General features: G+C 36.5%; 1 protein-coding gene across 1 annotated transcript in view; it reads right to left on the reverse strand.

Moving 5' to 3' along the window:
• Positions 1–4,432: 4,432 nt before the first annotated feature.
• Positions 4,433–26,679, reverse strand: part of LOC129267136 (BDNF/NT-3 growth factors receptor-like) — a 32,939-nt gene continuing 10,692 nt past the window's right edge. Inside the window, exons 8-14 of the mRNA XM_064103633.1 lie at positions 25,729–25,880; positions 18,149–18,223; positions 17,247–17,430; positions 16,432–16,571; positions 15,027–15,205; positions 11,952–12,056; positions 4,433–9,804 (exon numbers count right to left, since the gene is read on the reverse strand). Of these exons, the coding sequence (XP_063959703.1) occupies positions 9,561–9,804; positions 11,952–12,056; positions 15,027–15,205; positions 16,432–16,571; positions 17,247–17,430; positions 18,149–18,223; positions 25,729–25,880 (1,079 nt within the window). The 3' untranslated portion in view covers positions 4,433–9,560. The remainder of the gene's footprint in view (positions 9,805–11,951; positions 12,057–15,026; positions 15,206–16,431; positions 16,572–17,246; positions 17,431–18,148; positions 18,224–25,728; positions 25,881–26,679) is intronic.

Here is a 26,679-nt window from a genome sequence, read left to right on the forward strand (position 1 = left end):
CAAATCGACGAACGTAGAGGGCGTCAACAATTCGTCAACTCTTGAGAGAGAGATATAATTATTATCTCTAGTCTATGTTTTCCCTTCATTTTTCTTTTCCACCATTTTTTTAAAATAAATTTTTGGTCATGGACTCTTAGGTGGCTCCAAGCCCAAAACTCCCATCTATAGCATCTGCAAGTAATAAACAGACAGTTGAGATGGCTTTATTTATAAATGTCTAATGAAGACAAAGATAAAGTAGGGCTAATTGTGTTGGTGACAGTTGATCACTAACAGTTTAAACAACTTCTGGTTTAAAGGCATTCACCGAAGATAATCAGATCAATTCAACCTTAACAAACCAAGCATGATCAAGAACAAAAAAATACAGTTAGAAATTCAGGGGCGGATCCAGGATTTTCGAAAAGGGGGGCACAATTTTCCGAGGATATAATTTTGACAACCTCAAAAAAAAAGGTTTTCAACCAAAAATTAAGGATAGTCTTTATATTTCGTCGCGTCTGTTTCAACGGCCTTTTTCTTTTGCTTCTCAAAAGGGGGGCACGGGCAGGCTGCCCCTCTCCCTGGATCCGCCAGTGGCATGATACGCAGGTCGAGATCATGATCGGTGGCCGTTATTTCCTTTATTTGTTCTAGTTTTTTATTAATTTTAACCGAAAACCTGATTTCACCTCTAAAAAAGATAGGCCTATTTCATTTTGATAAAGGCATTTTTTCCTATGGGGATTTTTTTTTCCAGTTCCGCCGCCCCTGACCTATCCTATAAATTGTTTGGCATGAATACGTGAGGTGTTTAAAATGTAACTTCGTCGCTCTTATTAATTTCAAGAAACATCGTTTTTTTAAGCTGCAAACTACATTTAGCAATCGGTTCTCATGTTATTAAACACTCTTCTCTTGTAGTTTATTACTATATGTTTAATCTTTCTTTTATTTTGGGGTTGAATTTTACTTCTGGAAATAAAAGATTTGGCACCATTGATGGTAGTGATATTTATCTCTAATAAAAGAATTCCAAACAATACTTTCATCCATTTTATTCAAGAATGATTTGACCGATCTTACGTCAGACTTAAAACTCTCTAAATACTTTTTTCCGAACTTGTCTTCCTCATCCAAAAATGCGTGTAAGATTATTGCTTATTATCAGCACGGAAATTTCCGTGATTATCAGTCTGATCAGGGGAAAACCCCGGGGGGGCCACTTACATTGACGAGTGGATACCATGCGCGACCAAAAAAACACGTAAAAAGGATGTCTTTTTCACGATAGGGCACGTTACGTACGTAACGTGATAAGGGTGTCAAAATCACAAAAATAATGAAAAAAGGGTATCTATTTCGCTAGGAAAATTACGTGTTTAGGGTCGAATTTGCGGGGATGATAAAACAAAATTAAAATGTTTTATAAAGGATGTCCTTTTCGCCCCAACACTTCGTGTTTAGAGTCCGATTTGCGCGAGGTGTAGAAGGTGGGGTCGTACTAAACCAAATAAATTAAAGACGAAGACCGAAGGACCCGTAACAATAAAACATTCCTGTACTTGTTTAGGGGTTCATTTCAGGAAATATTTGCCAAGAGTATCGTTTTATTTCCAATACTTGTTAAGGGTAGGGTTTTAGACGCCAATACTTGTTAAGGGGTGCATTTTCAGAATATGGAAATTACGTGTTTAGGGTGCTTTTCGAGACCCCATGGTCGCGCATGGTATCCACTCGTGAATGGAAGTGGCCCCCCCGGGGGGAAAACTAACGCTCAACTTAGCCATGATTTTAGACGTTTTAGTCGTAATAGGCCCTGTTATCCATTTCAAAATGACAGGCCCTAACCTTTGATCCGGCAAAATATATTAAAACAAGTTTATATTCTTTAGAATTAATATCCCGCTTTACATCAAAGAAAATTTCAGCTCGTGCTTTGTATCCGTGTTCATATACTAGGCCTATATTAAATGCGCCTGTTTTCAGGTTAGAGGGGACGTTTGTTGAAGAGGACAAATCGATCAGCTCGCAAAATTTACAATAATAAACAGTGCTTTGAATGACAGCCATCCTTTCGTGTCCATTTAACAACAAAAAATGTGCAACATTAATTTTATTTCGCACTTGATACATCACTGGCACTCCTTCATTCTACTCTCAGTCACCCCATCATCACTCACTCACATTCCACTAGTATACCACTACTCACTCCACTCCATTATTCAACACCCTCACTCCACTCATCCACTCATCCACTCCACTCCCTCCTTCCACTGTTACATTAATCTAATCCATTATTCTATTAAATCTCTCACTCCACTTCGTCACTCATCCATTATTCCGGCCATTCTCTCATTCCACTCCCTCACCCCACACCCTCATTCAACTACCTCATTCCACAAACCCATTCCACTTCCAATTCGACTCATCATCCACCTCACTCCCTCATGCCACTCCCCAATCAGCTTACTCCCCATGCCATTTCCTCCACTTTCTCATTCCACTCCCTCACATCACTCTCTCAGCCCCTGCATTCCACTCCCTCACTCCACTCTCACTCCATTCCCTCATTTTACACCCCTCACCATTACTCTACATCACTCCAATCCACTCTCACTCCACTACTTCATTCCACTCCATTACTCTCTCATTCTACTACATTACTCCACTTGTTCACTCGATTTCCTAACCCCCATCACCTCCCTACTCATCTCCACTCCAACATGCCCATCCCTCACTCCCCTCCCTCGCTCCACTCCTCCACTCCCCTCCCTCGCTCCACTCCATCACTCCACTTCATCGCTCCCCTCCCTCGCTCCACTCCATCGCTCCACTGCCTCACTCCCCTCCCTCGCTCCACTCCCTCACTTCACTCCCTCACTCCATTCACTTTATTCTCTCAACCCACCCTACTCCAGCACTGCCATCATTTCAACCAACATCTCCACAACTCAACCCTAAATTCCTCCAGGACTCCTTCAATTTCTTTGATATAGAACACATGGAACAAAACCAGAAGGGCACAATGATGCATATTCAGATTTATATTTTTACTTTCACATAAAGAATCATAATAATATATTTCATCTTTGATCAAAGAGAGCACAAACTCATTGTGCATATATTGTATATACAAGAACACTCATAACGCACGTTGACAACAATATGCAATACAAGAATGTCATACATATTAAGCTTTAATTCTAACCAAAACATGCAACAACAACGAGTCTACTTCTACATCATAATAAACATATATGCTTGTACTTTATCAGTTTACTTCAACGCAAGTCAAAGTGATTAACTAAAAATCATCGCCAGAGATTAGGATTCTGATCCAATAATAATTAATAGACATGATTTGTGTTGTGAAGTGATGTGAAATATATTATCATTTATGTGCAAAACACAAGCATGCGTCGAAGACAGATGTGAGGGAAATCTGTAGTCCTACACGGAGATCATTGTGGAAAGCATTATATCATTATTTACTAACTCTAACTAACTTGTCTTTAGGAAAATAGCATTTCAACCACAATCAGCACATGTGCAGAGATTAATGCTCTTAAAAAATATATATAAAAAATGGTTCATAATACAAAAAGATTGCAGTGTCCTTGAAGATTGCTCAACTGGCCCAGATGAGCTCAAGTTAATGTAACAGATTTAAACGCAGCAAAGGGAATCAAACGAAACATGATTTTAAGAAAATCAGAACCATGAGTGGGGAATTGCATTCCGTTTTCAGATATTGCATTTAAACTGAATTCCGGGGGAATAACCCCAAGCTTAGATGTACAAACTTTATCACAAATTAACAGTGTATTTCGGTTGTTACGGAATTCAAATGGAAATTGTACTTCTTCTTTTTTTCTTGTTCTGTCAATTCGCGATGAATAATTGATCTTGTTCACTATAAAACTTACCGTAATACAAGTTGGGGAGACACAAAGAAATGAAAGGTGGTCATGAATTGGAAGGAAAAATAATTTAAAATTAGGTCTACAGAAGCGAAAAAATGCAAGGCAAGAAGGTATAAAAAAAACAGCGAACATGACAGGGAATGAAAATGTGAAAATAGGCGGAGATAGGGTGATTTAGAAGACAACAGTCATTAGCAGACCTGCCAACCTCTGGGAATGAAAAACTATATTCTGTGATTAAAAAAACAATTTTTCCCCCAAAAAGTGTATTTCATAATAAAATGCTTGGCGCACTCGCTCATCGCGGCGCTCAAGCTGCATGCAAGCTAAAATGCGCACTGCTCTTGCAGATGAAAAAAAAAAACATTAAAACATGTGTATATCTTCACCATGGTTTGAACAAAATGATTGAAAAAAAAAAAGTTACCTGAAATTACATTGATCTAATAACCATATTTGAGCACGTTTTATGAAATAGAGACATATAGAGATTATTTTTCTCAATAAATTACGATTTAGTTTAAAAAAAAAAAAAAAAAAAAAACGTACTGCCGTATTTTGGTTGCAAAAACTTACTAAATACGGCTAAAACGTACTGGTTGGCAGGTCTGCATTAGTAGTCGAACAACTAAACAATGGCATTTGAAAATTGGGGGAGGGGATAGGACTGCAGTGATTAACATTGTTCAAGCATTCAGAACAAGGAATGCTTGAAAAGTCTGAAGGTAGATCCAAACAAACAAGTCATGACCAACAAAAAAACACTTGCAGTTGGACTGGAGGATAAATATTCAAAACGAAAACATCAGAAATTGCATAACACCAATATAAAATACATGCAACGAAGTTACTAGACCATTTCAGAAAGATAACCAATAACATCAATACTACAGGTAATTTAATCACGTACTGTAGAGACACACATCATCGTGGAGACTTTTTTTAAAGGAAGAAGAAGGTTACCCTTTTTCCGTATCAAGTTTGAAAAAAAATTATCTGATAATAATTTATAATGTCCCTATAAGATACCCAAATTGCCACTGGTGATTCAGCAAAATACTGACGCTATTTTTACAACCCTTATCAATATTTTGACAAAAAAAACAACTTTGAATGCATAAAATGCTTGTTGACAACAGAAGGTCTCATTGACAGATTGAATTTCAAGTTCAGCTTCCAAATAATAGACAATCTTGGCCCAGTCTTACAAAGAGTTGCGATTGTTCTGATCAATCACAACTATGGAAGGCCAGCAACACCCACATCTAAAATGCATGTTTGTTCAAATTTTTTTTTAGATATGATGTATATTCATTTTCTTGACAGTTCAGTATGCTTCTCTTTGTTTTCAAAGAACATTGTGCAATTTTCCTGTAGAAAAATTTATGACACCGATGGATTTCCATAGAGGTACGATTGATTGGATCAATCGTAACTCTTTGTAAGACGGGGCCCAGACTTAGCTCCCAAGAAAGGGGCACAGGCCATGCGTAAAGCTGTGCGTATTTTATGAACAGCTTCACAAATCACCGGCCGGTTCCCATTGCCAGAGAATTCTTACTATCGACAATAAAAAGAAGGTTCCCGGAAGTAGCGCACAACATGAAATTGCCTTTCACTGAAATAGAAACTCAACTTCTTGTTAAGTGATGAGTGACCTTAACTTCAAGGGCCCGTCTCACAAAGAGTTGCTATTGATCCGATCAATCACAACTATGGACGGCCAGCAACGTCAACATCTGAAATGCATGAATTTTCAAAATGTTTACTAGATATAACGTAAATTACACAAATTAATTGTTTTCTTGAGATTATGGTCTGTTCTCCTTTGCTTACAGAGGACATTTTGCAAATTTCCTGTACAAGAAATTATGGCACTGATGGATTTCCATAGAGTTACGATTGATTGGATCAATCATAACTCTTTGTAAGACGGGGCCCCCGGTCTACTTGTACCGTAGCTAGCGCTAGTCTAGTTGCATCGACTCTCGCACCATGTTCTCAATCTCTTCTAACATTTCAAGGAAGAACCATCATAAAACTTGCTACTTGTGTCATCAACCTCTTGCTGCACGTTTTCTTTACCTTCAAGCCAGGGTTCCCACAGAAATTTGAAAACAGATTTCCATGACTTTTCCATGACTATATTGCTTCTTTCCATGACTTCCCGTGATGTCCCAGGAGTTATGTCGAATTTGGGATGTCACAAAACTGGAAAAAAAAAGCTCATGAACACCAATTATAATAGCAGAGTATGATCACAGAGTAAGAGAGTTGCAAGACACGACAAACTGGAAAGCTGCCATAGCCAAGAGGTAAACGCAACACCATGACTTTTCACAAATTTTCCAAAATTCCCTGACTTTCCATGACCACAAATTTTTCCAGGATTTTCCATGACTGTGGGAACCCTGCAAGCTCCTGAAAGTAACTGGGTCACACGAGTAAACAGCGTGAACGACATCCGGGAACTTTTTGTCATTGTCCATAGTAAGAATATTTCGCAAGTCGGTTAAAAATCCAGTATACACTTCAGAGAAATTGAAATTGTGAACACATTATGCATAAAGGATGATGCACGTCTAGACTGAGGCTAATAAGGGCTAATAAGCATAGGCCTATACAATGAAAACTGGTGTCAATTGGTGTAAATAGAGGACAACACCAGTCATTTTACTCTGGTGTTACATTTACAGTGTTAGTTCAACATTCATGGGTGTTCTTACAACAGCTTTGGTTTTTACTTTTACACTCATTAGAGTTATATTCAATCTCTAGGGGGTAAATTTTAACACCTCAGGAGTGGTCCTCTATGGACATCAACTAGTAAAACCCCAGTTTTTATAGTGTATTGATTGGGCAATGAGGATGACTAATGAGAAATTCCTTAAAACGATTGCTGAAAGAGAACCTATATATTGACAATTACACTTAATATCACACAAAAGAGATTACATTTACAACATATACATGTATGACAGTGACACAACATTTGCTTCTGCGACATTTGCTCCGATCTTAACACCTCACAGGGCACAGGTTCAGAGTTTGGATTGTAATAGTTTTGGGGTCAGAGTAATGTAAAGATAAGGATTAGGGTTTATTTAGTTTTGGAGGTTAAATTTATGTTTGGCTTAACATGCAGATTTTCCATCGGAGCAATTGTCGCTGGAGCATACGTCATGGAACAATATATGACATGCCATTACATATTGCAATTATCTGGCAATATTCCATACATACTAAGAGGAATATAGTACAACACACATGTATAACTTTATATCTACAAAGCACATGCACGTTAAATCAAGTCTAGTCTCCTTTCCAGTCAGCTTTCCCTCCATACCCGTTTTGGACACAATAAATCTATCAATAATGATCATTATTCTTTGGGGCATAATAATTCAATCCAGTTATTTACCAATTATGTCTTAAAGGTTCTTACCTAGGTCACATCCACAATCTACTGTTATACAATTTCCATTTAAGGAGAAAATTACTTCATTTTATTCTTTCCAATCAGCTTGGAAAATACTTAATGCTGCACGAGTGTCATGTTAAATAAATGATTATGTGATACATCTTTTACATAATTGCATGAGTGCAAACTTTGGTACCAAACTATTTTGGGACTTCAAGTTCTTTGTACACATATTTTATTTATCCTCAAGAGTACTCGAACACCTCTTAGAATAGAACATTTAAATACTGTTCATGTCATACTACTTTTCATGATAAATAATCTGAATAATTTATGTTACCTGAGCTTAAAGCATTAAAAGCAATTCCTACTCATCAATCATTAAATTTGAAATCCATTTCATATTTTCATATAATAAAAAGCAATTGCATGCGCCAAATCACATTTTAAAATAATTTCAAATAATTTCAAATTGCAGGACACTTATTCGTATCAATGGAGACCGATTCACATTGGACGAAACCTGTTCACATAGGAAACTTGTTCACATTTGAAGGGACCTTTCACACAAGAGGGAACCATTCACACTGGAGAGTCCTTTCACACTGCATTATAAAACAGTTAAGGGTTGGTTGACAAAATAAACATGGGCACTTCGGAGATAGAATACGGGACGTCCTTACAGAGAAAAGACAATTCAGAATACTGATTTGAGATTATACAGGCGAACAGTTATCACACTGAGACGACATACAATTTACAACAAAAGGGAAGAGAATTTTTCAAAATATCACCCCATATCTCCAGAAGTCGAACGAATGCTGGCATTTCTTGCCGCTGCTTCAAGAACATGGTAGAATCTACCCAACTCTATAAAGACTGAGGTTTCACTTGACATATTCAAGAAAAATCTAAAAACACGTCTTTTCTGTTAATGCCAGTTTGCCAGCATTGCTCTCTCTCTCTCTCTCTCTTTCTCTCTCCCTCTCTCTTGGACTTTCATTCAATTTTCATTTTAGTTTTTATATCTAAGCTTATACTTCGTTAAATCGTTATTACTTTTAGTCTCTGTGTAATGTGCTGGAAAAGGTGCTTTAAAAAGTTTATTAAATTATGATTATTATAATAAGCAGGACTCCACAGAAGTATGTTTATGAGCATTTCTAACGATTCACTCTACGTTCGCAAAGGGAGCGTGAACGCACCCTAAGCTAAAATCATCGGCTGTAAACCGTAAGCGGAAGATGCGGATCCCATTTTACCCCTTTCACATTACTGGACTACATTCCCAAGTCTTAAAGGGGGGAGGTCATCCTGACGAAAAATTTTATTGTAAAAATAGCAGAAAAAATAATAACAAATATTGGTGAAGGTTTGAGGAAAATCCATTAAAGATTAAGAAAGCTATTAGAATTTCAATTTTTTTATTTGTGATGTCATATACGAGCAGCTACCCCATATGTTATGTAATATAAAATGAAAATTTTTAAGTTTTTAATGGTTCAAGATGACTAAAAATTTTCTTATTCCAGGAGCGGGTGTGAAATAATTTGCCTGTTGATATTTTTTTTTTGCAGGAGTTTCTGCATTTTATTCATAAATCATGATAAATTAACAAGTTCAAATAATACCAAACATATAAATGAATACAATTTAAATGTGACGATTGAAGAGATACATTGTAAATAATACAGAAAAGACAGATAATTGAATCATACATAAGCATGTGATATAGTGAGTTCGGTAAAATACAGGGGCCAGCTATTATAAGCACAGAGGTGCTTGAAGCAATAGCAGCCAGGAGAGTGGGCTTCATGGAAACCATCATGAATCACATTTTGACAAAACGATGTCACAAAATTTCAAATATTGGAGAAAAAAAATCTCGGTTGGGAAAATCATTTATTGTAAAAAGACGTGCAAGTGAAGTGTTATACTTAAGGTACAATAAAAAAAACAATTTCTTGAGAAATTATATTTTTATTGAATTTTCTAATTCACGATGCATGGGAAGCTGCTCACATATGACGTCACAAATAAAAAAAAATAAAACTCTAATAATCTTTTAAATCTTGCATGGTTTTTCCTCAAACCTTCACCAATATTCTTTAATTATATTTTTTTCCTGCTATTTTAACAAAAAACCTTTTATCCGGGTGAACTTCCCCCTTAACATGGGCACCTGTAACTTTTGGTCAGTGTCTGAACGCACCCTAAGCTAATATCAACGGCTATAAACCAAACGAGGAAGAGGATGATCCCATTTCACCGCGTTCAGACTGCTGGACTAAATTCCCTAGCCTGTGGATGAGTGCCTGGAACTTTGGTCGTTCCGCCGGGTCAAATCTCCAGCAATGCTGCATCATCGTGTCTATTGCCGAGGGGCAGGACGGCGGGGGCGGTAGACGGTTTCCTTTCTCCAAAAAGTCCAACAGGTCGCCGTGGCCTACTTCAACACCCCGTTGGTCTCGATAGCTGTACAAAAAAATCAATAATAAAAATTAGAAACAAAATATTGATGTTCTAAAATAGATTGCATGTTTGACTGGCAGGTATTTTGCAAAGATGTTCGAACTAGGGTGACCAGATAGTCGAGATACGGGACACTTGGAGGTCAGATCAGTTGTGTAATGAGCCCCATATTTCCAGAGGGCTAAACATGGCAACAGGCGAAATTTCTAAAAAGCTGCAAGAAAGCAAAGTGAGCCAGCAAAAATGTTGACATTTTCAGAATTAAACTTTGTGACAGATTTTGACAGGATATCTAAAATCCCTGATATAATATTTCACCCTTTTTCTTATTTTCCCACTATGCATACAAGGAAAAATGCAGTTCTTGAATATCTTCAAATAAAATGTGTTCATATAATGGTGAAATACGGGACAAAACTGCATCCCGGGCAGGGTCGTACAGGACGCGGTACCAATTGCTGAAATACGAGACGTCTAGTCACCCTGGTTCGAACATTCACACATGACTTTACACACGACTGGAACATGTTATTTGCTGCTAAGTGAGCTACGTAAGGATATATCAGTCAACATGAGAAATGGTCACCAGTCAGATGTTAATTCATTCATTCCCAAAGCAGTCTCCTGCAATCCTTCTAATCATCGTTCTGTTTAATGAATGATACATTTTGCTGATATTCATTTTTATTGCTCGCATTACGATTATTGTATTACTGATTTGATACCTTTGTTTATGTTATGTTGTATACTCCTCTTTGATGTGAATCCAGAAATAAAATTAATCAATCACCCAAAAGCTTATCAAACATGAATGATGTCTTCTAACATTAATCGTGATCAAGCAGGAAAAGAATGCCATCAAAAAGTGTGGTAAGATGATAAGAGGACCATAATAAAAAAAATTGGTGGCATTTATTATCCCTACCACGGAAATTCACTGAAAAATCTTGGCCTGTGATTTTTTTCTTTCTTCACAAGGTTTCACAAAAAGGCTTATATTCTTAATGAGACCATTCAAGTATAGTACATGTATTACTTGGTGGATTAAAAAGGGAACCCTTCAGCTGGCAGGTTGATTTATATCTTTCATCTCATTTGTAAACTTTCTTTCCTTTGTAAACATTCATATTTGTCATGCACCAGTGAAAGGCAAACTCCCTGTTACGGGGTTAACCCTTTAGCACCTGAACCGCCCGAGACCGCCCTTCCTATTACACACTGAACCGCCCTTAACCGCCCGTACGTTTTCTTTGCGCTATAGTATCTCTTGTCTATGATTTACCGTGGTAATATTGCGTGTGCATACCGTATAGGTTGGCTGCTATATAGATCTGCATAGAAAAGTGTATGCTCCTATTGAGTATAATAGAGAAAAACCGATTGACATGCATCGGTGTGTAGCAAGTTCCAGACTGTTGCGCAGTCGATCTCAGCAAAGATGGCTGCGTTCATGTCTCGGAAAACCACTTACTTCGCCGAAGAAGCTCGGGCGTTGCTATATGTTCATCAAAACGTTGGATATCACACAGAGTGACATCTAGATGTGAGTTGGAATTAATTTTTGACATATTTGATCCAAGATTTGGCGAAAACTTTAGTATTCTGTCAGTGATACTTTACATTTTTTTGAAGGCGTGGGACTGGGGCGGCTGAAACCCGAACTTTTGTTTTTTTTTCTTCTCGCTTTGCAAACGATTGTCAAAGGTCAATATTCGTACATCTGATTGAACTTTGCCATGTACCATTCTATTCAACAGGTCCTATGCTACAAAATAGATATAACTTGTAATGAACAAAAGTAAATTTATAAAAAACTATTTCAATTTGTTTGAAACAATGCCTACTTACTACCAGTTTTATTGTTTCCTCCAGTGAGTAATTGCCATTATGCATAGGAATCTGTAGGTGCTATAGGGTTAAGGGGTTAATAAAACTTCAATATAATTAAACTATAAAGGGGTTTAAAAAATCATAACCAGGTTTTAAAATATACTTTAATGTAAAAAAAAATATTTAAACTTAATTCCGAAATGGCCAAAGAAAAATGATTATGGACACTAAAAATGCAATCTATTCACAAGCATGTCTCGCATGAAATGTGAGAATGTGGTTTCCCCCCCCCCCCCCCAGAGAAAAAGTGGTCTACTTACTGTATCTTTCCACCGTATGAGAACATCTCCCAAAGAACTATGCCAAAACTCCAAACATCACTCTCCTTCAGGTACTTATTATGTTTTAGCCACTCAGGGGCATACCTACAATCAAATAAAAATAATGGTTAATTAATTGATTAATTGATTGGGATTTTTTTACCTGATTGCTAAGAAAGCATGAATGCTTGTAAGCAAGCAACCAGAGGACCAACGGCTTAAGGTCCTCTCCGAAGGACCTGGTGATGAGGATTAATGCCTTACCAAAGGGCACTAGCGCACCAAGTGGGAATCGAACCCGGGTCACCGGAATACGAATCCCCTGCCCTACCGACTGAGCTATCGCGCCTCCTTAATCATAAACTTGATGCGAACACTGCAGGAAATACTTAAAATACTTAGAATAAACTTAAAGATAAATGAAAGTGGTTTCACTAAACACTGATTTCTAAGAATGTCTGTAAAACCAATATTAATAGTCATTATTATTAACCGTATCAGACATCTGAGCAGGGTAAATTTAATACATTAATGCCTGCTTATGACTGTGATCAAATGGTCGGTCAATAAGTTTTCAATTGTTTATCCACGGATCAAATTTATTGCCCGCTCAGGAAAGTCTATGAGAAAATGCGTGGAATTGTAGTGTGCAACAAGGCAGAGCTCACATTCGGGTATTCTACAGGTTTTTGTACACAGTGCTATACGTCATAATGTTAATCAAGTTGAGACAACGCTGGACAAGGCGTCCCCAGGCCAGGGATGCGTCATTTCAATTACATCACAATGGTAGATTTCAGAGGCCCAGTCTGCTCATCATGACAAAATAGATTCCCAATCTTAAACTCTAAATTTTCAAGATTTTTGCTCTAGATGTCTGATTTGGTTAATAACAGCAATATTGACTAGTCTGGGTGCAAAAGTACAAATATCGCCCTCACTAAATTGATATCACCCTCATCTACGACTTGAGCAATATAAACCTAGTTTGGGCGATATATGTAGTTTCGCCCCGAGGCCAGTCAATATTAATTGATTATATCTTGGATCTAGATCTGGTACAGTTACATTAACTGAAATCTGTGAAATCATGAAATCAGAGCTGAAAAAAAAATGCACTGTAGATCCCTTACACAGATTAGCACATGAAGGACATTCAGTTGTTATTGTTTGGAAACATACCCAACATATAGCTTGAATCTCATGCTTATTTTTATACTAAACTTCTCCATAAGCAGTTCCTTTGAGAACCTTTTTGCACATATTTTTCATTCATGCAAACAGACACTTGGGTGGTAATTTTATTGGATTCTGTACATTAAATCATTACAACTGGCATTTATCTTAAACTTTTCAAATTTTAATCGAACAACGTTCTGTAATTACAGTCCTTCAATGTAGTCCTCTTACACAGTAGTCATTCAAAAATGCATAGAAAGTGCTAAGCTGAATAATTCAGCAAGGAATAATTATCATATGTCATGAAAATCATATGTCCATTATTTTGTCACTGACATAACAGATCATGCCATCTCCTGGATGTGTGGAAGAGCGAGCTTTGACGGTCATTTCATTTGATTATGTTCGACCTTATTATTAGATTAATAAACAAGTGTTTGGTACTGCAAAATCGTAAAATAGCCTTCAAAACGGACATACTGAAGCTTTTCGACATGCACTCATCGGAGTAAAATCTGTTATATACAAATAAAATTGTAAGAGCAATTACATTCATTTATTTCATTATTTTCTCTATAAGGATATCCATAGCCTAGAATAATAAAGAACATTCCAGACCGTGTTTGTAAAAGCTTGTTATGCAGGCCTCTCGCCTATTTAAAGGCCAAGGAGTTTTACTTTTGAATAGGGTAAGGCGGACAATAGAGCTCCCAGTAGTTGTAGTGAAAAGAACAATAGGCTTAGCTATTTTGTTGACATTGTTGATTTCAATGAGGTCATTCAAGAGTGTTTTAAATGTAGACTGCTCTAGAAATGGGCAGAATGTTCTTCTTAAAGACAATACCAGAAGCTTCCAGAAGAGTGAATACTAGAAGCTTCTAGAATAGTTGAAATTTGTATATATAAACTGCAGTTTCTTCAAGAACATCATCATATCAGATCACTTCATCATATCAGATCAGAACTCAGAGTTTCACGCCAGACTTTATGTCAGAGCCGAGTTTATTTCCACCTGGAATATTTATCTTCTGTGGTTTTATTTGCCCGCCATCAATGAACGGTTTGCAGTTATTTTGAGAGAGGAATTCTCAGTTCTCATCGAGATCATCAACCTGTTTTAATGAACACTTTTCAACCCATGGATTGCTGAAATTGACTGTTAATCATTATAAACATCGTCTTCACTGACATTTCAACTTGTTACAGTGACTCTTATTATTCATCGTGCTTCATCATCGGTTTCATCGTCGCCATCTTTGTGAACTTTAATTTACGGAATCTTTGCCAACGAACTTGGATCTTATCTGGATTATATACTTGACTATTATAACCCTGGATTGTACATCGTACTTCAAGAGATTGATGTAAGATCATTGTTTGGTTTTATTTTGTTTAAGTACATGATTTATTTCCTGTAATAAAAAAAAAGGAAATCAAATTTATCTTTTTATTGTTATTTGTTGCAGTATCGTAGCAAATCGCATGAATGACTGAAACGCTACAGCAAAACAATATATAATAGAACCGTAACCAGACAATGGACGCTAAATGGCGAGCTGTGATTGGCTGTCAAGCAAACAAGTTAGGCTTGGTACCAGCCATGAATTGAATATACTGCTGGTACCAAGCCTAACCTGTTTGCTTGACAGCAGTCAATCACAGCTCGCCATTTAGAGTCCATTGTCTGGTTACGGTTCTATTATACATTGTTTTGCTCTAGCGTTTTAGTCATTCATGCGATTTTACTCCGATGAGTGCATGTCGAAAAGCTTCAGTATGTCCGTTTTGAAGGCTATTTTATTATTAGATTGTTATAACTGATATCTACTGTAAATGTAGGAGTAATACTAAAAATAATCTTCATTTTTTTTGGACAGCAAAGTAATCGATATTTACCACTTGACGGGCACCTTCTGGCCGACTTCCTTTGCCCGATAGTAGTCCTTCTCGGTTCCAAAGATACGAGCGAGACCAAAGTCTGTGATCTTCACCTCATTCTCGCTAGCGACTAAGACATTCCTCGCCGCTAGATCTCTATGCACCATCATCCTGACTTCATGAAGGTATTTCATGCCCTGAAATATACAAACAAAACAAATTACGTTACATGGGCGATTCGATACGTGTCATACGGGACATTTGACAACAATTTCTAGTTTCCTAGCCGAATGCTTGAGCAATAAAATATTCTTTTTTGTCAATGATAAAAGCTTTAGTTGGTAATCATGTGAAAAACTAATAACCAACACAAAAATATTGATTATGGGTAAATTATAGGCGAAAATGTTGTGTCGTACGGGACGCAGAAATGTCCCGTACGACATGCGACATTTTAACCTCTTATTCACCTATGGACGACATATTTTTGTTGGTTGTCAGTTTTTTTAATACTACCACAGAACAAATAGAAGTTCTTCGTTCGTTTGGACAGCAGGTTGAAAAACGTTTTGAAAATGGCTGATTTTTCTAGCATGGAATCGCCTACATAGAATTGGTGCTAGGCGATATTTAACCCATTGCCAACTGGAACCGGGTTATATCTGTACAAAGTCTATGGGAATGACAGAATTCAGTATTCAACGGGTTAATATTATCGAAGCTATGTATGTGATATTGAAAAAGTATAGAATATATGATAAAGGTATCATGATTATGTTGATATATCGCAGTCTCATGATATGACCAAAATATTGTCGTTCATGAAAAGTTTATCATTCCTTACTGAACAAAGTGCTGTTCTGTTATTGCTTTAATCCAACTTAGAATTTTGCAAGTTTGTACCCGAATGCCCACTTTTCATGGACAATCATTGATGAAAGCTTTACGTTCATTTAATTTCTCCCTTCCCTGTTCTCACGATATAATGGATTTTAACGCTAGGCCATATATCGTGCTAACGGCGACACTTCGCTGGCAATATAGTTTCTATAGCTCTGTGTAAGTTTTGCTCAAATCTGTGAGCAATTTATTTGTGTTCTGTTGTGAACAATACCAGAGTTTATCTTTAATCCTGGGGGCCGTCTTACAAGAGTTGCGACTGATCCGCTCAATCGCAACTATGGAAAGCCAGCAAAGTCAACATATGAAATGCATGTTTGTTCAAAATATTTTCTAGATATGAATGTACATCCATAAAGTCATTGATTTCTTGACAATTTGGTGTGTTCTCTTTTGCTTACAAAGGGAATTTTGCAAATTCCTGTAGAAAAAATTATGACACAGATGGATTTCCATAGAGTTATAATTGATTGGATCAATCGTAACTCTTTGTAAGATGGGGCCCAGATCGGCGTACATGTACCTGGCATATTTGCTGTCCAAAGAGATAAAGCGTCTTATGACTAACTCTGTCCTGTCTCTCTTGAATGTACTTCTCAAGCGATCCCAACGGCAAGTATTCCATCACAAGAGATAAACAATTAGAATTATCAGAAGAGGAATCTGAAAAATAAAACAAATAATCAACATGTTTTCAAACAACCTTTCTTCCATAAAAAGAACGATAATCAGAATTAGAAATCTATTAAAAAATAAAACAAATAACATATTTAAAAAAAAACATGATTCCATTAAAGGAGATAAACAATTATAATTAGAAGAAGAATTTGAAAAATAATACAAATAATCAACATGTTTTCAAACAAACATACAACCATTATTTCATCGAAAGAGACAAAAAAATTACAACTAGCAGAAGAATCTGAAAATTACAAAAAATGCAAGTATTGCATCATGATAGTTAGAAAGATAAATGTATGTTGGTTGGTTGCATGGATGGATGGATGGAAGGATGGATGGATGGATGGATGGAGATGGATGGATGGATGGATGGATAAAGATGGATGGATGGATGGATGGATGGATGGAGATGGATGGATGGATGGATAAAGATGGATGGATGGAAGGATGGATGGATGGAAGGAAGGATGGATGGAGATGGATAGATGGATGGAAGGATGGATGGAGATGGATGGAAGGAAGGATGGAGATGGATGGACGGACGGACGGACGGACGGACGGACGGACGGACAGACAGACAGACAGACAGACAGACAGATAGATAGATAGGCTTTATTCTCTTTTAACACAAAGTTGCTGTGTTTAGGAATGTCCTACCATCACAGTATCCGATAACCTTGACAATGTTTTTGTGGTCGCAGTAAGACAGAGCCCTTATTTCTTGGTGGAACTGTTCGGGTTTGCTCTCGCTCTTGATCAAGACCTTGACGGCGACCGTCTCGGCAGGCAGACACTGCTCAGCAGGCTTCAACACCGCTTTGAAAACCGTACCAAAGTTACCCTGTATGCACAAACAACAACCAGTGAAAGGTATTAAAGAATCAAGGTGACTGTCACCCTTTTATTATAAATCGAGATCTGGGGCCCGCAACACAAAGATTAGTGATTAATCGCTAAATGAAATGGCCTATCAAAATCATCGCCGCATGCGCATTTTGCTCAGTAGAATGACTGGAACAACAATGAATGTTGGCGCTGCTGGCTTTCCATAGTTTTGATTGATTGGATCAATGGGAACTCTTTGAAAGACGGGGACCAGGTGGGTGTTTTATAAAGCTGTTCGTAAACTTACACACAACTTTACTATCGACTGGGACATGTTCTTTGGGGCCAAGGCAGCTACATAGGGATATACTATGTAGCACGAGAAAAGGGTCACCAGTCGTGCGTAAAGTAACTCGTAAACTTACGAACAGCTTTATGAAACACCCACCAGGTACATTAACATAAGCTTATCTTTGTCAAATCATGAAACCTTAGCTGAAAACTGTCAACACTTATGATCACTAACAGAGAAAAGAGTGAATGTGGTACAGTGTATCAATACTGCTTAAAAAAGTACCCAACATTTGATGGAATTTTGTGTTTATTTTGCTCATTTCTCAGCAATTGAACATTTTCTTCCAGAGCCATTTGGTACATTAATATAAAAGACGTCATTTCAAGAACCTAAATCTTAACCACCACTTCTGGCAGCCTTATATATTTGTTCAACATACCTTTCCAAGTTGTCCTTCTCGTTTGAGCTCTCCGTTTTGTATCTTGTTTACTCCAATAAACCTCGTCTCTCCCTCCTATAAAATATTCAAATAAAGAGCATTATGATAAAGCAATAGAATACAGAGTTTCAACATTACAATTTAAGGCATACATGTAATATGGACTTTGACGTAGAATAATAAATAAATATATAGGTGTACTCCAGGCTGAAAATCTCCAGGCTTATAGATCTCTTTGTTTACTTTATTTACATATATTTGTAGTTATATATGCATTTCTGTATATCCAAAAGGAACTGTTGCTGCACATGAACGTCTCTATACGGTGTGTGCGCTCAATAAGACATCACTGTTATTATCAATATCATTACATCATTTCTGTGTTAATTACATAACATATACATTCAAGCCTCAAAGGCATACTCCAGGCTGAAAATTATATGATTTGAACAGATAGTGTGTAAAAATCAGACAAAAGACACAATGCAAATTTAATCAAAATCGACAAGGAACATTAAAGTAAAATTTTTAGGTGTGCAATATTTTGGCGAAACAATTCGATGCATGTCTTCATGAATATGTAATGAGCCAGCTCATGATGTCATGTCCCCACTTATTCTGTTATATGTTATTATATGAAATTACATTTAGTTAAATTTTGACCACCAAGAATGAGAAAATTGGATTGCGTATAGATAAGCATTGCTGCAACTTCTTTTGAAACAAGGGAGACTAAGCATATATACATACATGTATGAAAATATGTTTATTATAATATCCTGTAATAATATAAGAAAAGTAGGAATATGGTATCATCAGCCCACCTACTAAATATCCATGACACCATGCATATGACTGTTATCAAAGAATATTGACTATATATATTTTAAAATTCAATAACTTCATAATTTGGTGTAAAATCTTAATGAAATTTTCAGCATTTTGCCCGGTGAATTTTACTCTATGTATTATTTAGATACATTTATTTTCAGCTCTGAGAATCCCTGTACTGACCACCTGTATAGAAAAACCACCTGTTTATTTATTCTCCAATAATAATCCACATTTAAATATGCTATCAATAGAATCAATCTGCAAAGACTTGCTGCTCAAAAGGAACCAATTTCACAGTCTCCCTTTGGGTCATCTTTCTAGATAGGTGCAATAATAATAATTAACAATAATAAAGCCAATATTTATATTATCATTATATTACAATATATTTTCCCAAATGGCCCAAAGCACTCGCAACTTCAATTTACCTAATACGTACAAAACCAAATACATAATGACATAAATATATAAACGAAGGCAGCTGCCTAAAACAAAACAATTTTTAGGGACTACGTGAATGATTCAATTGTTAGGGAGTGTCTTAATGTGAGTTTGTTCCATTCCATTGAGAATGCAACAGTATACAATTATGCATGCAGGGCAAAATAATGAAAAATGTGCGAGAAGAGTTCATGGATATACCGCACCGAGGTCTGCAGGACCGAGTGCGGTATATCAATTTGGTGAGTCGAGCACAGAGTTCATTATTTAGGTCCTCTATGCACAGGAATACATGAATTGTTTGTTTTATACAACCCCCTCCTCCCCCATGTTATTGAGCTGCACTAAATTCTATATTTGATCTAAATGCTAGATAATTCTAGATAATTCCAGACCTCGCACTATCCTGCACTCTGGAGTCAGAGTGCAGGATAGTACTTTTGGTATGACGTCAGAGTGCAGGATAGTGCATTTTGGATGCAATAGTGCAATTCGCTGAATATCATGTGATCCGATTTGGACCAATCAGATTACAGAACATTCTTGGGAGTTGTATAATGAAGGTTCTATCTCCTGTCTGTTTTCGTCATCATGAGATCATTCTCAGGGGAAAGCAGTAAATGTTTCATGATTTACTTACTTTTTTTTTTCAAAAATATATTTTTAAAAATGGATATCCAAACTTACAGAACATTGCACAAGTGACCCGACAGCATCGATGAGGCAAAGGTGCACTGACCGACTCGGCCCAGGCCTAATGATAATTGTTACATTTTTTTGTAAAGTACAAATCTACAGGCAAAGACGATACCTGTACATGGCAATATTTCGATATCATCAAAGTAATGCGATACTGAAAAGCTATTGAATATTCAATAATGAATTTATTATTGCCTTGATACATCATGGTGCATGATATGAACAAAATATTGTTGTCTATTGTGAAAATGTTATCATTATTCATTGACCGAAACGCTGTTCTGTATTGCTTTAAAGGGGGAGTGAACTGTGTGTGGTCTCTCACTGACTGTGTGTTATAAATGCATAGTCTTAAAATATACGTTTTCAGATATCTACTAATACTACACGTTTTCAGATATCTACTAATACTACAGAGAATGAATTGACATATAATTGTACTTGTATAGAGAGACTAAAATGTTTTGAGAGGAAAAGTAATTGTTTTGCAACTTGGTAACATAATTATTGCGGTATAAATGTATTGAGTTGTTAATTAGCATGTTATCATGAAAGTGGGTCTATATTACTAGACTACACAAGCATTATGGGTCAGGAAACTGGCCAGGTATGAGTAGTTGAGGACTCGAGATGGCGCTATTGGTTCATATCTGCTTTAAACCAACCCAGAACTTTGTGTACTGGTATCCAAATGCCCACTTTTCATGGACAAGCTCTGATTAAAAACTTTCTTTCATTTCCCCCTGCCTTGCTCTCATGAAATTGCAGTTCATAATAAATTTCAGATCCGGCAATATATTGTGTTATCGGCAGTATTTTGCTGGCGATAATCGACTAATATTGAAACCAAATATCGACCAGCACTAACTTCTATTATTACATGAGTGAGTCATTTTTTTAGAGAAATGATATGAGGCCTTATTTTGTTTCTCTAATTGATGGACTCGTTAAAAATTACGTCACAGAGCAGGATTTGCATAACACCAAAGGAAATATTTCCCATATTCCCCTCCTTTCTCATTTCCCTATTGCATGTCTGTACTAAATCACAGGGAATATTATCCTTTTTTATTTCTGGTCCCACTCAAGCGTGCACAATCTGACATGCAACACGCGCAACAGCACATAACTTGTTAGTCTCTACAACAAAACCTTTTTATTGATTCAGCATGCATTTAAAAATTTAAACTTTGCACTAATTGCACAAACAACATATGGGCATTTTCACGGTAACTGACATTACACGGCACAATGTTTTCACACCTTTCATTGTGTGTATCTCTAAAACAACAAATGATGGGAGTTTGCTTTTTATAGAGTTAATAAAGTGAACCTTGCTGTATAACCTGATACTAAGTTTTCCTATGTAACCACATTCTTTTACGCATCAGCAAGCAAACATGTGTCGGTAACTGACATTACGCAAAAGGACATGCAATTTCAGGGTGTTCATTAAAATTGAAATATCTCATGTCCCTGAGTAGATAGAGTAATAATTTGAATATGTAAATATACCTCTGTTACTAGGTTAAGATGTGTCAAAATATTAAACAATTCGTTTTTGTCTTTTGGGGGCTATGATAATTTTTCCACAACCATGCTGGTAACTGACATTACGGTAACTGACATTACACTTAATTTGCCATAGAGATAACACATGGAAGTCAAATGTGTGGAATCATTGCATTGTATCTTCTGTGCAGAGCTTCACATGAAAGTGAGCTTGATGTGGAAGTATACCCGAGTTTCTAGGAACATTTCAATGAAAAAACTTTTTCTTTTTCTTAATTCCTTTCTTCATTACTTGTCGGTAACTGACAATACACATTAACATATACCAGTGCTATATGATTTTCAAAGGCATAATTTTCTTGGTACTTATATGTAAGGCTTTTTAAAATCATAAAAGTTTCATAATACTTCACATTTTTAATTATCAAAAGATAAGAAATGTATGTTTTACTTACTCGGGGGGAGTGGGGGGGGGGGTCATAGCAGCTACATGTTTTCCTATAGTAATTTAATATTGCATTTACTGTACACATGGATTTTTCTGACTATACACCCATAATATATTCATCAGTTTTATATTGACTTTTTAAACCTTTTCCTTCTCCAACCTCCCCCTCCCCTCAAAAAAGGCAAAATGAATGAGGGTCTCCTCCCCTAGGCTACATGTACCCCTCCCCTGAATCTCATGCAGCCATGTAGTTTTATTGATTTCTATTCTGGTCAGTGCAAGCGGATTTCAATTCTCTTCATAATTTGTTTAATCATTTTCTTTGCTAATTTCTTTTTTAAGCTGTCAACAAAAAATAAACTCCAGCTTCTAAACTGAAACTGAACTATTTGTAAATTAGAAAAAAAAAAAAAAACAGTTTTAGTAGATCCATGCAACATTGATCAGAACTGTCAAATTTCACTTTTCATCTATACTTGTAAACCAAAAACAAAATTGTATCACACATCCACACTACTAACAGGTATAAAAACCAGGAATTTACTTTTAGTGAGGCAATGCTCAAAAGAATCCTAGAAACTAAAAAAGGGACCCTGGAAATTCCCTTCATCACAATGTTAAGCTTAAAAAATGTTGCAGATTTAGGCAATAGGTTGGGAAAAGTACCCCCTACCCCCCCCCCCCCCCCCCCCGAAAACCAAACAAAAAATTGTCTGATACAATTAGGTACTTGGTAAGTGCATGTACAAAACAATTTCATAGTAATTTTTTTTTGCCTGATGGGAATGCAACTTCCTTCATAATTTCATATAGTATTCCTTGTGAACTATACCTTTTAAAAGTCAATAGCAAGCTCCTTCTGGTGTGACTTTTAAAGTGAAAGACTTGAATAACAAGTATACAATATTTCTTCACCATAAAATTGACCACATATTTGCATTTCAATATTGGTAACCAACGTTTTATCATGGTAACTGACATTACATCTCGGTAACTGACATTACATTTTCCACTTGGTAACTGACATTACATATATTTAATGGTACCCTATGGCTTCATTGTTAATTGGTAATCTTTAATTTTGGTGTAGAAGGGAGGGGTGTTACCTAGAGAGGAAATCTACCAAGTTTCATTTAATATATCCTCTTTTCCAGGAAATTAGAAAAAAAAGTTCATGTTTTCGGTAACTGACATTACATACCATATCACATACTTCATCAATGTTTTTTTATCAGATGAATGAATTACTGGTGTTCCTTTCTGTGGGATTTTAAAAAGTGTTATAATAGCAAGCTAAATCACAGGCGAAAACATCATGATCAAACCTGTTCTTTAAAAATCTGTCAAAACAAAATGTGTATCAATATACTATTTTCAACACTAATTTGTATCCATACTTTGGCAGCCATTTTGAAATAAAAAATGGCTGCCAGAGTCGGAAATTTTTTTGTCTCGGAAACTTCAGGTCTTGTTTTATTAAAAAACATAAAGCATTTGACATGAATATCAACTTGATTTTTTTGCCTCTGTGTCCATCTGTGGTGAAAATGCCCATATGCTATGTACTCATAGGTGTGAACAGGTAATGATAACAATATTGACTGACCTTACTTTCAGGACGTACCACACTGCACTCGATTCATATTGCCCCCCCCCCCTGTAATATTTGGGCAATATGACTAGTTGAAGAAATATATTTGCAGGGTGCGACATAAGCGCTGAAATAAGGGCATAAGGCAAGAAAAAGTTAAGAGTTGGGCAAGTGTTTTGAAGTAGAGACAAACCTACTTGCCCGAATCAGGCAAGCAAAATTCTCACTGTGACATGAAATTTTACCAAATTTCCCCATACTTCACACGCATAAACACAGAAGAGAGAGAGAAAAAAACGAAGTTAACAACCTCCCTCAATTCAAATTGCAAGACGGTTGGCGCCATTTTCTGTAATCTACACACAAAAACACACACACAGAGTCAGCATAGTAGCATACATACATGTGGCTGGTGCGCCCAGCCTCCAGCCTGTGTGGCAGGCATGCTACTATCCCCGATCAAACTCAGAATCAAAGTGAACAAGCTCACATGAAAAATAGCTTTTCCAACAAAATAACCACAAGATCGGCGGGAAATTATTAATACTTATATGGATTCTCAGATTACTGATTTGGTGATGTGATCGGAGGAGCAAGTTATTGACTTTTCATATTACTAGTTTCAGCTGTTGTTTGGAGTGTTGTTGTGATCGGTGTAGTGGGAAGAAAGATGAGTGCAAGTACACGATGCCGCGATGATTCATTTGATTTTTAAGTTTGTCAGTGTTTCTCTGTGAAACTTTATTCATTTCTAAAACATTTATTTTTCCAACAATTTTAAAAATATATTTTAAACGAATATCAGCAAGATTTTTGTTAGATGATTGCATTTTTTGTTTTGTTTCAAATTTGAACTTTCTTCCTTTTTCTTTCTTTCTTTCTTTCTTTCTTTCTTTCTTTCTTTCTTTCTTTCTTTCTTTCTTTCTTTCTTTCTTTCTTTCTTTCTTTCTTTCTTTCTTTCTTTCTTTCTTTCTTTCTTTCTTTCTTTCTTTCTTTCTTTCTTTCTTTCTTTCTTTCTTTCTTTCTTTCTTTCTTTCTTTCTTTCTTTCTTTCTTTCTTTCTTTCTTTCTTTCTTTCTTTCTTTCTTTCTTTCTTTAAGAAAATTAATCAAATGGCGTATTGACACAAATTTCGGTCATAGGAGGTAAAATAACTTTAAAAAAAAACAATACTAAAAGGTACAATAGTTCACATTAAAGAGAGTAAAGGGGCAATGGTATATAACACCGTAGTACTTTCTTTTGAAGTGGTAAAACATTGTTTTGAAGGATTTTTTTAGGGCAAGTGAAATGTATTTTCGGGCAAGTATTTTCCAACTATTTAGAAACTATTGTGCTGCACTCAACCCAGGTGAGGTGAATGGGTACCTGGCAGGAATTTATTCCTTGAAATGCGTGTGCGCTGTAATCAAGCTACATGTACATGTACAGCTGGGGTAATAATATCCAAGTCCTTTGGAAGCGCATAGAGACATTATTCATAATTGTGATATGCGCTATACAAGAACTGTGCATTATTATTATTATTTCTTATTAGAAATTCACTTGCCCTTCTAAACAGTTATGTAGCACCCTGATATATTGCATCTCCCTTTAAGCCAGTCAGTATACAAATAATGCACATAAGCACGTGCATGCAGGGCCAAATAATGAACGATGTGCAAGAAGAGCCAATGGATATACCGCACCGAGGTCTGCAGGACCAAGTGCAGTATATCCATTTGGCAAGTCAAGCACAGAGTTCATTATTTAGGTCCTCTATGCACAAGAATGCGTGCATTGTTTGTTTTATACAACCCCCTCCTCCCCCATGTTATTGAGCTGCACTAAATTCTATATTTGATCTAAATTCTAGATAATTCTAGATAATTCCAGACCTCGCACTATCCTGCACTCGTCAGAGTGCAGGACAGTACTTTTGGTATGACGTCAGAGTGCAGGATAGTGCATTTTGGATGCAATTTCGTGCAATGCGCTGAATACCATGTGATCCGATGTGGACCAATCAAATTACAGAACATTCTTGAGAGTTGTATAATATTATATAAATACTCACTGGATCCAAGATATCTTCGTCACCTTGAGCATTCAGATGTTCTGCTATCTCGTCTAAGATGTCTGCTACTCTCGTGGTTCCTGTTGGCCTTCCTATCCCGGAACCTGCTCCTGCTCCTCCATCACTTGAACTGTTTGGAGGTGAGATGGTATCTGTGTGGAAAAGAATATTCCTAAGTTATTTCAAGTGGCAGAATTGACAAAATCCACTTTAACATGAAATTGGGTGATACTAAACCTATAAAGTGCTTGGAGGCAACACTCCAGTATATTAAAGCATCATGTAAAAAAAGATCATCATCAATCATCATCATCATCATTATTATCATCACCATCATCATCATCATCACTATTATCATCATCATCATCATCACCATCATTATCATCATCATCATCATCACTATCATTATCATCATCATCACTATCATTATCATCATCATCATCACTATCATTATCATCATCATCAATCACTATCATTGTCATCATCATCATCACTATCATCCCCAACATCATCATCCTCATTATCATCATCATGATTATCATCACTACTATTATAATTACTATTAATATTAGTGGTAGTGGTAGTAGTAGTAGTAGTAGTAGTAGAAGTAACAGCAGAAGTAGGTTACGCCCTTTGCTGCTATGTGAGGTAAAATCAGCAGATGTTTGCGCCAACAACGTTGTATCCAAAAGCAGCGCAGCATACGTGTACTGTGCATGTACTCATGTGCAGCGTGACTAGATAATGAACGACACCTAAATTGCATCCATGATCTTTGTAGTAATGAGGATGGTGGCGAGTACAAAAACCATCCAACAGCTCTGGACATCAGGCACCTTGAGATTATCATTGTAATGGTGATGATGTACTGGTCATACATGTAAAGAGTGTTATGCCCTACATACATGTATATATATTAAATCCCGTGTGCTGATTGGTTTAAAAAGAATC

The sequence above is a fragment of the Lytechinus pictus genome, chromosome 8 (assembly GCF_037042905.1).
Source record: "Lytechinus pictus isolate F3 Inbred chromosome 8, Lp3.0, whole genome shotgun sequence".
Classification (NCBI taxonomy): domain Eukaryota; kingdom Metazoa; phylum Echinodermata; class Echinoidea; order Temnopleuroida; family Toxopneustidae; genus Lytechinus; species Lytechinus pictus.